Consider the following 13,122-nt stretch of genomic DNA (forward strand, 5'->3'; position numbering starts at 1 on the left):
ATTATGTGTTTCTTATTTATAGCATGTCCCTGTAATGCATGACCATGTGCTGGTCTACTTCTCATTTTTCTCAAGAACTTCTGATGATGACTAGATCTCTCTGCACGTTGTGGTTGTCATGATCCCAGTGCAGGTTTTTGAGCTGCACGTCAGGGGTTAATGTCTGGAGCTCAGTGCAGGTTTTGACCTGCACACCTGGCGTTAATGATTGTGGCCTCTCTATGGTTCTTGGAGAGCTTCTTAAACCCCTGGGAAGCTCCAATCCCTGTCAGTTATACCTTTGCCTTTGGCCGAGTGTGGTGACCTCTGTGTGCCTGTTCGTTGTTATAGCTTGTTTATATGGTTCTGACCCGGTTCTGTTCCTCGCTGTGAGTTTGCCTGTTGATTCTGTACTTCGCTACCCTCCCTTTGTATGACTCATTGCCTGTGATCTGACTACTCTCTGCTTGCCCCTCTTGTACCTTGCAGCTATCTCTATGTATGACTCATTAGCTACGTCCTGACTATCCTCCCTGTCATTGACCTTTGGTAACTTTGTCTCGCAGTTACCCTGCAAGGAGTTCTCATGCAGCTCCTAGCTCTCTGGAGTTTAGGCCATGCCCCCAGTAGTCACGTGCTTCAGCTCTTGCTGTTCTGAAGTATGCACCTACTCGGCTGCTGCCCGCTCCACAGGTATCTTTGAGCACAGTTTGCATTACTCAGGACATGCGCACTGGCTCAGTGAGCAAGTGCAGTGCGGTGTTCCTGACATTATAACTGACCGTGAACTTTTTTTTTCCTCTCCTCACTTCTGCAGCATGGACCCAATGCATGCCTTATCTGAGCAGGGGAAATGCTTGACTCAGTCGCTGCAGCAGCTAAGTTTGGAACACCAAGCTCTAGCTCAGTCCCAGCGACAGGTTGCGGACTCGGTTCAGTGGGTGCTTTCCGCAGGCTTTCAGCAGGTGGGGAATAGAGATGTCATTTTAGTCCCACCCGAATCCCAGGTTAAATTGCCAGATACGTTTGCTGGTAACAAAGATGAATTCAGAGCATTTAAGGAGGGCTGTAAGATGTTTTTCTCTTTGAGACCCCGCTGCTCTGAGGATGAGAAACAGAAGGTGGTGGTGGTTATGTCCCTGCTTAGGGGGTCCCTACAAGACTGGACATTTTCGCTTTCCTCTTCTGCCCCTGAGAGAATGTCTGTGGATGCATTTTTTGAAGCCTTAGGGCTTATTTATGATGAACCTGATAGAGTGCGTTTGGCTGAGGACAAGGTGATGTGTGTCTGTCAGGGGGAGCACTCGGCCGAGTGGTTCTGTACTGAATTCAGATGTTGGGCAGCCGAGATTTTTTGGAGTGCTGTTCCGTAGAGGCCTGTGTGAATGTCTGAAGGATGCCCTGGCACTCCATCCTCCACCTGACTCCCTGGAGGATGCCATGACCCAAGCGGTTCGCATGGATTGCAGACTGCAGGCTAGAGGCGTTATGCAACTGGAAACATCATTATTCTTCAGTGGAGATGAGACCCGGACTCTTCCTGTGGCTATGGAGGTGAGCACTGTCACCTGTGAGGAAAAGGAAAGAAGACGCCGCCGGGAGAAGCAGTTGTGCTTCTATTGTGGGGAATCTGGACACTGGAAGAAGGACTGCCCCTCCTGTCCGTCATCCTCCAAGAAGGCGGGAAACGACTAGGTCTGGGTAGTAGTCGAGGAGGCTACCCAGACCTTCAGGTACAATTTTCCTCACGTGCAAAAATGGAGCTGCAGGTGGAACTGGAACTTGGTAATGGTCCGGTTCAAACTGCTGCTTTTGTTGACTGTGGTTCTGCTGTGAACTTGATTGATACCAAAATTTTGACTCTTAATAAGATAGGGACAGTCAGGCTTCAGGATCCTGTTAAACTTGTGGCAATTGACTCGTCCCCTCTTACCCAGGACGGTATCTGTTGCAGGTCTGAACTTTTTTCTCTAAAAGTGGGTTCCACTCATGTGGAAAAACTGCCTTTTCTGGCCTATATAAAACTAGGAAAAGGGTAGACAACTAGTCAAATTCCCAAAAATTAAAATGTACTAGATTCTATGAAAATTTACTTAGAATTAATGAAAATAATTTACAAGTGTTTTTCAAAATAGTGCATTCCTAGAAATAATGACCAATCATAGCAAGACCAATAGACCACAATGGGTAACATCAAATGCAGCAGTGTATATTTCAACATCACTTCCATTCACCTAGTATACAAAAGATCCAATATTTGTATGATGCTGAAATGCTTATTCCCAATTCAATACTAAGTGACAAACTAGATATTATAAAGTGTAGAAACTTTGCTTGTTGACTGTCCCTGCAGCCAAATTACTTTAGCCTACTTTGGAAATATATAATTTTATAAGGCTGTTAGACTATAAACTCCCTCTTTGATCAACCTTTAGCAATTTAGAAATAATAAATGTAGTATTGCTCTTGCTATATTTTATTTGCAGAGAATAGTTTGACAATGTGGGTTCAGAGATGATTCACTTGTGTTGCCAGTGTGGATGACTACAAATTACTTGCAAATTACACATGTAAAAGAAACAATGCACATTATTTAAGAGTAGAGCTCCTGAAAGCATGTATGTGAATTAACACTAAAAAGAGAAAATGACAAATCGCCCTTAGTTTGTCCCACAAGACCTTCTGCAGCATTCATTTTGCATATAAAGTACATCCAGAATAATGTATCTTTTCCACAGGGAAAGTTTGTAAGTATTAATGAAAGTTAAATGTACAAGTCTGTTTACTTACCATCAGGATCTAGGAGGCTTGCGATTCCCAAGCGTTGCTGGGCAGTGTTGAATGCATGATCAAGCCGTTGAATCGCAGAATGTTGGCAGAGGACACTATTCCATTCAAACAGATCTGGTCTGCAAAATAAATTATTTAATTTTTAAATAACTAAAAGAAACTACAATAGTTCAAAATTAGAATAAGTTCAGTGTAACCACCATGTAGTTTCTAGCATTAGCTTCATTAGCGGTTAAAAATCTTATACTGTATCAAAATGGATTTTTTGGCTGAATTGAAAACCATGATATCATGTAGGTGATAATATTTTAATGATATGCATAGTTAGTAAGATATCATAATTTCTCAGCATTATCATCCTGGTATGTGGCCTTGTCATGCATTGACTTCAGTCACAATGCAGCCGAAGCCTACAATGCTGTAATCACACTTACAGGAGCAGATGAGTATATCATCCCACTTATAATAATAAGTAACAAAATGAAATTGTAGCATGACCATGGCTATAATGAGTAAGTGATGGTCATGTGACGGTTACCCAACTTTACATTCTACTATTCAGGATTCATATAACCATGTGCATCAATGTGATACTTTGCTATACTGGAGACCACATGATTTATTCTAACTTAGATTTGTTTTTCCTTTATCAGAATGCATTCCCAGCAGGTCAGGTATAAATATTGATATATTTTACTATTGTGCTTAAGCTATCCAAATTGTTCATCTGTTCCAGTTAAAACAATAAAGGAAAATTGGACTTTATTTTTACAGCTTTCCAAAGCCTTGAAAGAAGTGTTTAATAGCATGTGGCAAGAATCCAAAGCATAGCTTTTCTCTAAATGCAAATCTAACATAAACAAAGAAGTACCATTCAGTAAATGGTGTACATGCTGTGACATGTTCAAATCCTCTCTCATTCTTTCCATCACTCATTTTTCACTTTCTCCACCCCTTTGTTTTCACTCTGTCTCCTCCATTCCAGGTCTATATCACTTTCATCCTATTTTTAATTTCCCTCTTTCTCTCTTCCACTGTGGTAGGGACCAATTGAGTTTCCATGCTAAATCTTGTCTACTTCCAAAAGTGAGTGCTAGCATTGGTCCTGTCAGCATCAAAACTAGAAATGATTGTATCTTTTTAATTCACCCATCATATGATTCTAATTTACTTATCCTTCTCAAAATTTTCTCAAAATTATTTTGCTGCAATTCTCAAGTTCTGCTAAGTATAATATTGCTCAGAAAAAGAAATGCAATATTCTGAGGTCTCTTTGGCCTGTTTTGAATCCCTTTCTATCTCTTTGATGCAAAGACGGTCTTAGAAATGTCAAAGTGACCTCAATCTATCTGGCTAAGGAAAATAAAGTATATCCGCTGGTAACCGACTGCTTATTTAACAACACACTGCATGAACTTTTTAGACTTCCTAAATTGTAAAAACAATCCCACTACTGCTGTTAGAACAAGGTTTCAAAAAGTAAATTGAAAAAACAGTCAATTTTTTTTCTTTTTTGTGGGAAGATACATAATATGATGGTGTTTATAAAAATCAATGCAAATAGAAGAAGCCAAGACTTTTTCAGAATGAGTGGTGCAAAAATATGTCTTTTTGGGGAGTAGGAAGAGCTTAGATCTTTAAAAAGTGATAGCTATTTCTCAAGCCGTCCAAAACTATCCCTTCATTAAGGGAGCAGAAACGGAACTGCTGTTTTGAAAGCTATGGCATAGCAATGACTTCTAATTTAGAAGTGAAAAATGTATACTTGTTTGAGATTGTTAACATGTTTCTTATTCTCAAAATGACTAAACAATTAGAATGGCTTTATATCAAGTCACTAAAAAATTATCCATATAACAAGAAAGCTAAAACAAGTTAACTGTTTTCAAAGTGAAGAAGCAATTGGTAGGTACAGGGATTTTTCCACTGCACTGGGTGGATCCCAAGCTGTGTCGCCCTCTTTGGTTTCCCATTCAGCTTCAGCCATAGTGGGTGTTGCTCAGCAAAGACATCAGTCCCAGCGTCTTGCTGAGACTCGTGCCGTACGCTTGGTTACTGCTAGCACTCCAGACAAAGTTATAGTAACTAGCAATCGGCAGCAGCGAACAGACTTTCCTGAGAGTAAGTCCAGAAATTATTCTACTGAGCATGCTCACGAGGCGACCTCTCATTGGTGGTCAGTCGTCAGCTGCTCGGGTGACTTGGCAGTTCCTGTCTGACTGGACTTGAACAGGAACATATAAAATGTCCTCTGGAGCATGTGTCTGCACGCTAAGATTGTATGTGTTTGGTGTGTTGGTGGATACGTTACCACCCTGTGTGCACATGTGCTGCTAATAGCATTGCGAGTGACTTTCTAGACAAGCAGTGTAGGGTTGGAACTCCCGCTTGACCTTAGCATCTGCATCAGTCGTCTTCAGGCGCATGTGCTAAAGCACACCGAGTGTCAGAGCAAGTTCAACCACCAGTTTAGACTTCCTGTGGGATAGTCATAGGGAGTCCAACTAGCGTGATTACCACTATGCTCCTGTGATGTCTAACAGAGCATAGCTTAGAGTGCTCTCAGTTTTTGTACTGCTCTGTGAAGTAACAGAGACATTTACTTTGCACTGTGATCACACCGAGTGACGTTTAACTCAGTGTGGTTACGGTGCTTGCTCACAGCTCCGCTCCGCCATTGTTCACATTAGCTGCAGTTTTATATCTCTGCATGGTGGGTCCCAGGTGGCGAACGCACCTTATTATTATATTTTAATTGATGCGTTCCACCAACCCTAACAGCAATAAATGGTTGACAAGCCATGGAAAAATTATCTTTATTTTTTGGAGTAGCTTCTGTGTATATCCTGAATACATTTCTAGGTTACACTAACCAAGCATGGGTGATGTGTGTGGGCATATAAAGGGCAGTGGCAGTAAGCACACAATGTAAAATAGGACACAGAAAGCAAAGAGATTTTTGGCAATATGGTTCCAACTTTAGCAGCCCTAGCAGCAGCAGTACAGTACAGCACTATAAATCCCAGTGGGTAGCCAGGAGATGGGTGGAGGCATGGCTGAGCAGTATCATTGACACATTGGAGAAGCAGCACAGTACAGAATTATGACAGGCAGACAAAGAGATGTGTGACAGTGTAGGGCTAGCAATGACAGCCAGCAGTATTACAGTAAATGTGGCATCATTCAACCATGAGGAAACCTTCCTACTGTTAGTGACATGTGAGGGCTCCCCATACCCTGCTATGCCTGACTGTCAAACTATCTTAATGCAGAATTTAGTAAATATGTTTTTGATTGTTCATATTACTCTAGTAATATTACTCTAGTATATCTTATTTTTATTGTCCAACTTTGGACCTACTTATAATATCACCTAAACTAGGTTCTTGTTCATCACTCAACATGTTGGCTTGCCTTTGATATCTTCGCAATATTTTATTTATAGGCATAGCATTGGGGTTTTATCTTATTGTAGATAACCCTTTGCATGGTATACAAGTTGCTAAATATATTTTAAATAATTTTCTTTTATTGTATGTTAACTTTTTGCTATAATAAACATGATATTCTTTGTAATCTTACCACAGTTAGGCTCCAATTTTTTTCCTGGTTTTGGCCCTATTTTTGTTGCATGCTGTTGCATGTAGTTAGTTGATCTTCTTTCTTTTGTTTTTGCAGTACCCTCTGCCTGTTTGTTTACGGCAGTGACAGAAGTTGTACAGCACAGTATAAAAATATGATGAGGCAGGCGAGCAGATGTTTGGCAATAAGAGGCCAGTATTGGCAAGCCTGGCAGCAGAAGTACAGTATAGATTACATGATTGGCATAGAATAGATACCTGGCTGGTCACTAAAGATATCAGTGCAGTAGAAAACAGACATTCATGCAGCCAGATGGTACAACTAATCTAACCATTGGCATCAGCCACAGGTGAATGAAAGCCAGCAATGATCATTGACTGATTAATTCTCCCATGATTATGATAACCTGGTCCACTTAAGTGTGACAAAGCCACCAGATGAGCTGAGTACACTCTGACAGTGCACTAGAGGCTGGACATGACTATATGCCACTGGTCCAATCTGCTCAGCCAGCTGTCCATGTAATTGGTGCTCAGGGTACTGTAATAAAAGAACACAGTCTACATATGTCTACATAAACCTGTCTGTTTGAATGATGCACCTCTGTTTGCCAAAATGCATCAATATTTTTTGCAATTTTGTTTTTCTAGCAAGAGTCTAAAAGCATGGCTATCCAATATTCATCCCTTTGCTTAATGGTAATAAACTCCTGTCATCCCCAAAAAATTCCATCATACCGCTTTCCATGCTCAACAGGATGACCAAGGGTCAAGTTGGTTCATTTTCCACACCCAGCTTTGACAGTCATCATGACCAATGTGCTCAACATTTCACTCTGACTGTCAGCCACACCCCTACTTGTGCCAACTCGATGTTCCCATCACATTCAAGTACTGATGCCCATTCTCCTGTTCTTCTGCATTCTTCTCCTCCCCCTCCTCCACATTCTGATAAATGTATTATGAGGTCCCCAACATCCAAAAGACTGTATTGAACATGTACATGTTGAAAATCTTGCTCTCTCCCCTGTTGTCTTCTGGTGAATGATTTCTTTTTATGAGGATAAGTATAAGAGGGATGATATTATTACACTGGCTGGCATTATAGGATCCAATTCAAAGTACATATTCTCACCCACAAAGCTCTCCATGGTGCGGTACCCCACTACATCTCCTCCCTCATTTCTGTCTATCAGCCTAACTGACCATTGCGCTGTGCAAGCGACTTTCAACTAACCTCTGCACTAATCAGTACCTCCCACTCCTGACTCCAAGACTTCTCCTGTGCTGCGCCAATCCTCTGGAATGCTCTACCTTAAGAAATTAGGACAAGCCACAACTTGCACCGTTTTAGGTGCTCCCTCAAAACTCATTTGTTCAGAGCAGCCTATCACATTCCCTAATCAGTCATTTTATGTGTAAGGGCCCCGTCACACATAGCGACTCACCAGTGATCCCGACAATGATATGAACTTGTCAGAATCGCTGGTGAGCTGTCAAACAGGCAGCTTCACCAGCGATCAGCACCAGCGACGACGAGCAGGCACATCGCTGTGTACCTTAGTTACCAGCGCACTGATGCAGGGAGCTGGTAACCAAGGTAAACAGCGGGTTTCTAAACGCAGCACGGCACTTAGAAACCCACTGTTTACCTTGGTTTCCAGCTCCCTGCACCAGCGCGCTGGTAACTAAGGTACACAGAGGGTTTCTAAGCGCTGTGCGGTGCTTAGAAACCCGCTGTTTACCTTGGATACAAGTTGGGAGCTCGCTAGTCGTTGCTCTCCCACCTGCCACATGCAGCGATGTGTGCTGGCCAGCGGGAGACCAATGACCCAAAAAAGTCGAGAGCTTTCAAGAACGATCAGCGATACCCGGCAAGGGGGCCGGTCGCTGATAGAAGTCACACACAGCGATCTCACTGGTGAGATCGCTGTTGCGTCACAAAACTTGTGACTCAGCAGCGATCTCGCTAGCGAGATCGCTGTGTGTGATGGGGGCTTAAGTGTGCCTGAGTAGCCTATTCATTATCTCTATCTATTCCCCACTCCATCAAGTTAGCTGGACCATCATTATAAATACATCACTGTAAATACACACCTGAACTTTCATCTCCCCCACCTCATTGTAGATTGTAAGTGATCACGAGGAGGGCCATCTTATTTTGTTTTAATCATTGTATTGTTGTTAAAGTTGTTACTTTTGACTGTTGTGTTTGAAACTGTTAAATTGAAAAGCGCTACGGAATATGTTGGCACTATATAAATAAAGATTATTATTAATGCCACACTTGACCCTATTGACACATTTTGTAACCTCTTTGAAGGGCTTCAGTAGGTGACAAACATCTCTCATTAGCTACCAATGGATAATCTCAATGTAAATGCACCACTTCAGTTTGGCTGCTGCATTGTACAGTTCATCACTGCTTTATGCTGCCTGTGCAGCTTCAAATTCCATCCAGTTGCAGCATCACAAATCAGACAGCACTCTAGCAGACTATTCTGTTTTTGTCAAGCTACAAGTAAGTAAGAATGGTTGAAAAAAGCTGGCATTTTCCTGGACATAACTACCACCTTCCTCAAGTGGGTATATTTTCTAAAGTAATGCTGCACAATTAAATTCAGAATGTGTGCCATTCATTGAACTTGAGTTACTTTGCCCAATTTGTAATCAGCCAAAATGCTCCACGTATTGTTGCTGTTGATGTGGAGTCAGACAGTGTGAGATTTATTATGTCAAGCACTGCAGCAACTCATCCTCTGTATGGCTTATGTCTCCTTTGGTTTCAAGATGTGAAACTGCTTTGCAGCATTCTACCTTGCATTTCTATAAAAAATGAGGGTGGCCAGTGCTTTCCCTGCCTACATTTTAAATAACTGTGATAATCCCCCCTGATTTGATCATGTGATGTGACAGCTGCAAATTATTTGGGGGATGCTCGTGTAACCATGTCTGTCATCATGTGAGCCTGCATTTCTTCAGCAATGTGTAAAATGACTTTGGGTATTTTTTTGCAATCTACATACATCAAATTGTAAGCTTTTTGAACTCCATGGGACCTGCAAATTTCACCAAATTCAGCAAGAATATGATTTGCAGCAGATCAATTCAGCAGTGTCTAATAAGGAAAAAGATACAAATTTGGAAAAAGATTGCAATTGAAGGTATGAAATCTCATATTAATACTTGAACAGCTATTTTTTAGGTTTGCTTATTTCTATATTTCAGTTTTAAAACCATAGCATGCCCTCAAAGCTGCAAATTTTAAGTACACATTATATGGATAGTATGAATAGTTGCGTGCCTAACAAAGAGGTTAATATCAAGCAGGTCTGTGCCCTGTAGGGGCCTTTACAGTGAGTATATCGATATTTCAGGGGAGTTAAGGTACTGTCACACTTAGCGATGTACCAGCGATCCTGACCAGCGATATGACGCGGTCAGGATCGCTGGTACATCGCTAAGTGGTCGCTAGTGAGCTGCCACACAGGCAGATCTCACCAGCGACATCGCTCAGGATGGGGGTTACTACTTACCTGTCACACTAGGCGATCCTGACGTCCTTCCGCCCGGCTCCACGCTCGTCTCCACAGCAGGAAGCGCCACAGGAAGCTGACGACGAGAAACGGTCCAGGACGTTCTCGCGCGATCAGCGATAACCAGCGGTGGGGCGGTTGGAGGTAAGTATCAGACATAGCGATATCGCTAGCAATATCGCTTTAAGATCACAAGTTATAGCGATATTGCTAGCGATATCGCTTAGTGTGACAGTACCTTTTCCCATGATGTAGCAACAAAAAATCAAAAAATTAATAAAAAAAACTTGTCTTTCAAGAAATCACTCTTTCAATTTCTGTTTACCATTGTAATCAGTTTGGCTGTTAATGTAGTTTATTTGTCATGCTGTTAGAGATGCGACCACTGCTTCCTTGTATTAAGAAAAAAGAGAAGCAATTACTTTTCTTGAAACAACCTCTGCAGAAAGAAATCTTTACCAGCTCTTTAGAAAAAAATAAGTGACAAGAAGATCTTATAAACTACATTAAAAAATCAATTAAGGACAGTGCCGAAAAAAAACACATTATCTTTAATAATACTGAGGATTGTTGTGCTGTGTAAATCATACTAGTACCTTATCTGGTAAGGTCACACAGTATGTATTGAACATGAGCCTCACCTATTTTAGCTACATGTCAATTGTGCTCAATTCTGTTTGTTTCAAGAAATCGGTGTGCAAAGTGACAGATAACCATGTTGTGATGCAGGTGCTCCATCAAATTAAAAATTTCAAAGTTATTAAAACTTCAATTTCTCATTTGTCTCGCTCCTGTGCTTTAGCATTATGATTATGAGAGTAAGTAGAGAAACTAGAAGTTGCTGAATTTGTTAGTTCATCCCAAAAACTTAAAATTAAGTGCAACTTTAATGCTTCCTTAAAGATTTTGAACTTTGGCAGGGCTGTAGTTCACATTTAACCCCTTCACCCTGAGGCCATTTTCCTTCTTATTTGTTCTTTTTTCCTTCCCTTCTTCCAAGAGCAATACATTTATTTATTTTTCCATAAATATAGCCATATGAGGGCTTGTATTTTGAATGTTGTGCTGTTGAATGTGCTTCTATATTCAGAACTGACTGAAAGTTCATTTATTATATCTGGCATATTTAGCTTTCATCCTGGGCTGACCTTTAGTATGTAACATGGGTAAAATTTTTGCAGGATAGTAAGTGTGATGTATTTTTGCCTAAAAGTATCAACAACTTTTCAAGACTGGAAATTTGAACAGATTTTGCAGTTAAAGAGTCTCTCTCAGGGAGAGTCTATTACTTGACTGCTCCACAAAAAGCAGGCACAGGGTGTTTCCAATTATTTATTGGTGTTGGATATAGCATCCTCAAAATCTCTTTCACCAATTGGTCATTAATCCTTTTGCTAGCACTCTAAAGGTCCTTGCTTTTTCTTAGCACACTAAACTTGAGATAATCTAAGTCACAGACCAACTTTTCCCAAACACAAGCTGTGGCAGTAGTCGTCATACTACTATGGTTGATATCTCATCTGAACACAGCATGTTCTCCCAATCAATCACAGAATCATCCAGGCATTCATTGCTGAACTTCAGATGGGCCTGCACATGTGCCTTCTTGAGCATCAGTATCTTGTGGGCACTGAAGGATTTTAAATGTTTACGGCATAATGTGTTACCAGTGGTTTTCTTGGTGACTGTGGTCCCAGCTGCCTTGAGATCATTAACAAGGTCCCCCCATGTAGTTTTAGGATGATCTCTTACCTTCCTCATGATCAAGATACCCCACAAGGTGAGATTTTGCATGGTGCCCCAGATCGATGTCGATTGACAGTCATTATGTATTTCTTCCATTTTCTTACTATTGCACCAATAGTTGTCTCCTTCTCACCCAGCATCTTACATATGGCTTTGTAGCCCATTCCTGCTTTGTGCAGGACTATGATCTTGTCCCTGACATCCTTAGAAAGCTATTTGGTCTTGCCCATGTTGTAGAGGTTAGTGTCTGACTGATTAATTCAGTCTGTGCACAGGAGTTTTTTTTATAAAGATGACTATGTAAGACAGCTGTCTTTAATGCAGGTAATGACTTGATTAGGAGCGTCTAACTGGTCTGTAGGAGTCAGAACTCTTAATGGCTGGTAGGGGATCAAATACTTATTTCCCACTTCAAAATGCAATTAAATTTATATAATTTATACAATGTGACAGTTGCCTCCCTTGCTGGTATTTATACACATGTGGTAAAAAAAGAAGAAGCCATTTCTTTTTCACATAGTAAATAAAATGAATTAAAGTTTAGCGCCACCCAATGGTGGTGATTACCACAGGTGTCAGATGTATATGACAGCAGACACAGTGCAGTATCAGCCTTGATCAGTTGCAAAACCGGCTGGGTCTTTATAACCCCTTAAATACTGCTGTCAATCATGAAAGCAAAATTTAAGTGATTATAAGGGGGTCAAGAACCCTTCTTAGTAGCAATGGAATCCCCGTGATGAGACTCGCATGTCCCGATGGTTACCATGGTACCGTGAGGTCATATGATGACCCCAGGGTATGGTGGCTTGTGAGATAAAACTATAAGCTAGGTCTCACAGGCTGTGTCAGTGAGACACTGACAGTCTCATGCATTGCAGTAGATGAGCACTGCAGTGTATGAGAACAGTGATCAAGCTGAAAATTTTATATGTTCCACAGAGGGACTAAGTGAAAAAGTAAAAAAAAAAATAAAATAAGATGTAAAAATGTGAAAAAAGCACAAACATCTGCACACAAATCATGCAAAGCTGTTTTTTCACTTAAAATTCAGCGTTTGTGATAAAACAAAAATAAACAAAAAAAGTACACATAATTGGTATCGCTACATCAGAAACGACCCTCTCAATAAAACTTGCATGTTGCATATTCAGTACGGCGAACACCATAAAAAATAAATAAAAAACAATCTCAAAATGTCTCTTTTACATCATAGTGACTCAAAAAAAGTAAATAATAAGCGATCAAAAAGATGTATGTAAAAAATGGTATGAATGAAAATGCCAGATCGTCCAGCAAAAATCAGTCCCTAATATGGCCCATTTGGCAAAAAAATAAAAAAGTTACAACTCTAAGAATATGATAATGCAAAAACAAATTTATTGGTGTAGAATATTGCTTTTAGTCTGTAAAAATAGCAAAGTGTAAAAAAATAAAATATAAATCACTGTAATCGTACTGACCTGACAAACAAATGGGTCTTATCACTT

The 13,122-nt window shown here is 40.6% G+C and overlaps 1 protein-coding gene across 7 annotated transcripts in view; it reads right to left on the reverse strand.

Moving 5' to 3' along the window:
* The window catches only part of DMD (dystrophin), a 3,834,938-nt gene that overhangs the window by 3,052,168 nt on the left and 769,648 nt on the right, over positions 1–13,122 (reverse strand). For all 7 annotated transcript variants that reach the window (XM_073550686.1, XM_073550687.1, XM_073550688.1 and 4 more), the window contains exon 7: positions 2,770–2,888. In XM_073550686.1, coding sequence (XP_073406787.1) covers positions 2,770–2,888 — 119 coding nt within the window. The remainder of the gene's footprint in view (positions 1–2,769; positions 2,889–13,122) is intronic.

This window comes from Dendrobates tinctorius, unplaced genomic scaffold (assembly GCF_039654945.1).
Source record: "Dendrobates tinctorius isolate UK_male_01 unplaced genomic scaffold, ASM3965494v1 ptg000166l, whole genome shotgun sequence".
NCBI lineage: Eukaryota > Metazoa > Chordata > Amphibia > Anura > Dendrobatidae > Dendrobates > Dendrobates tinctorius.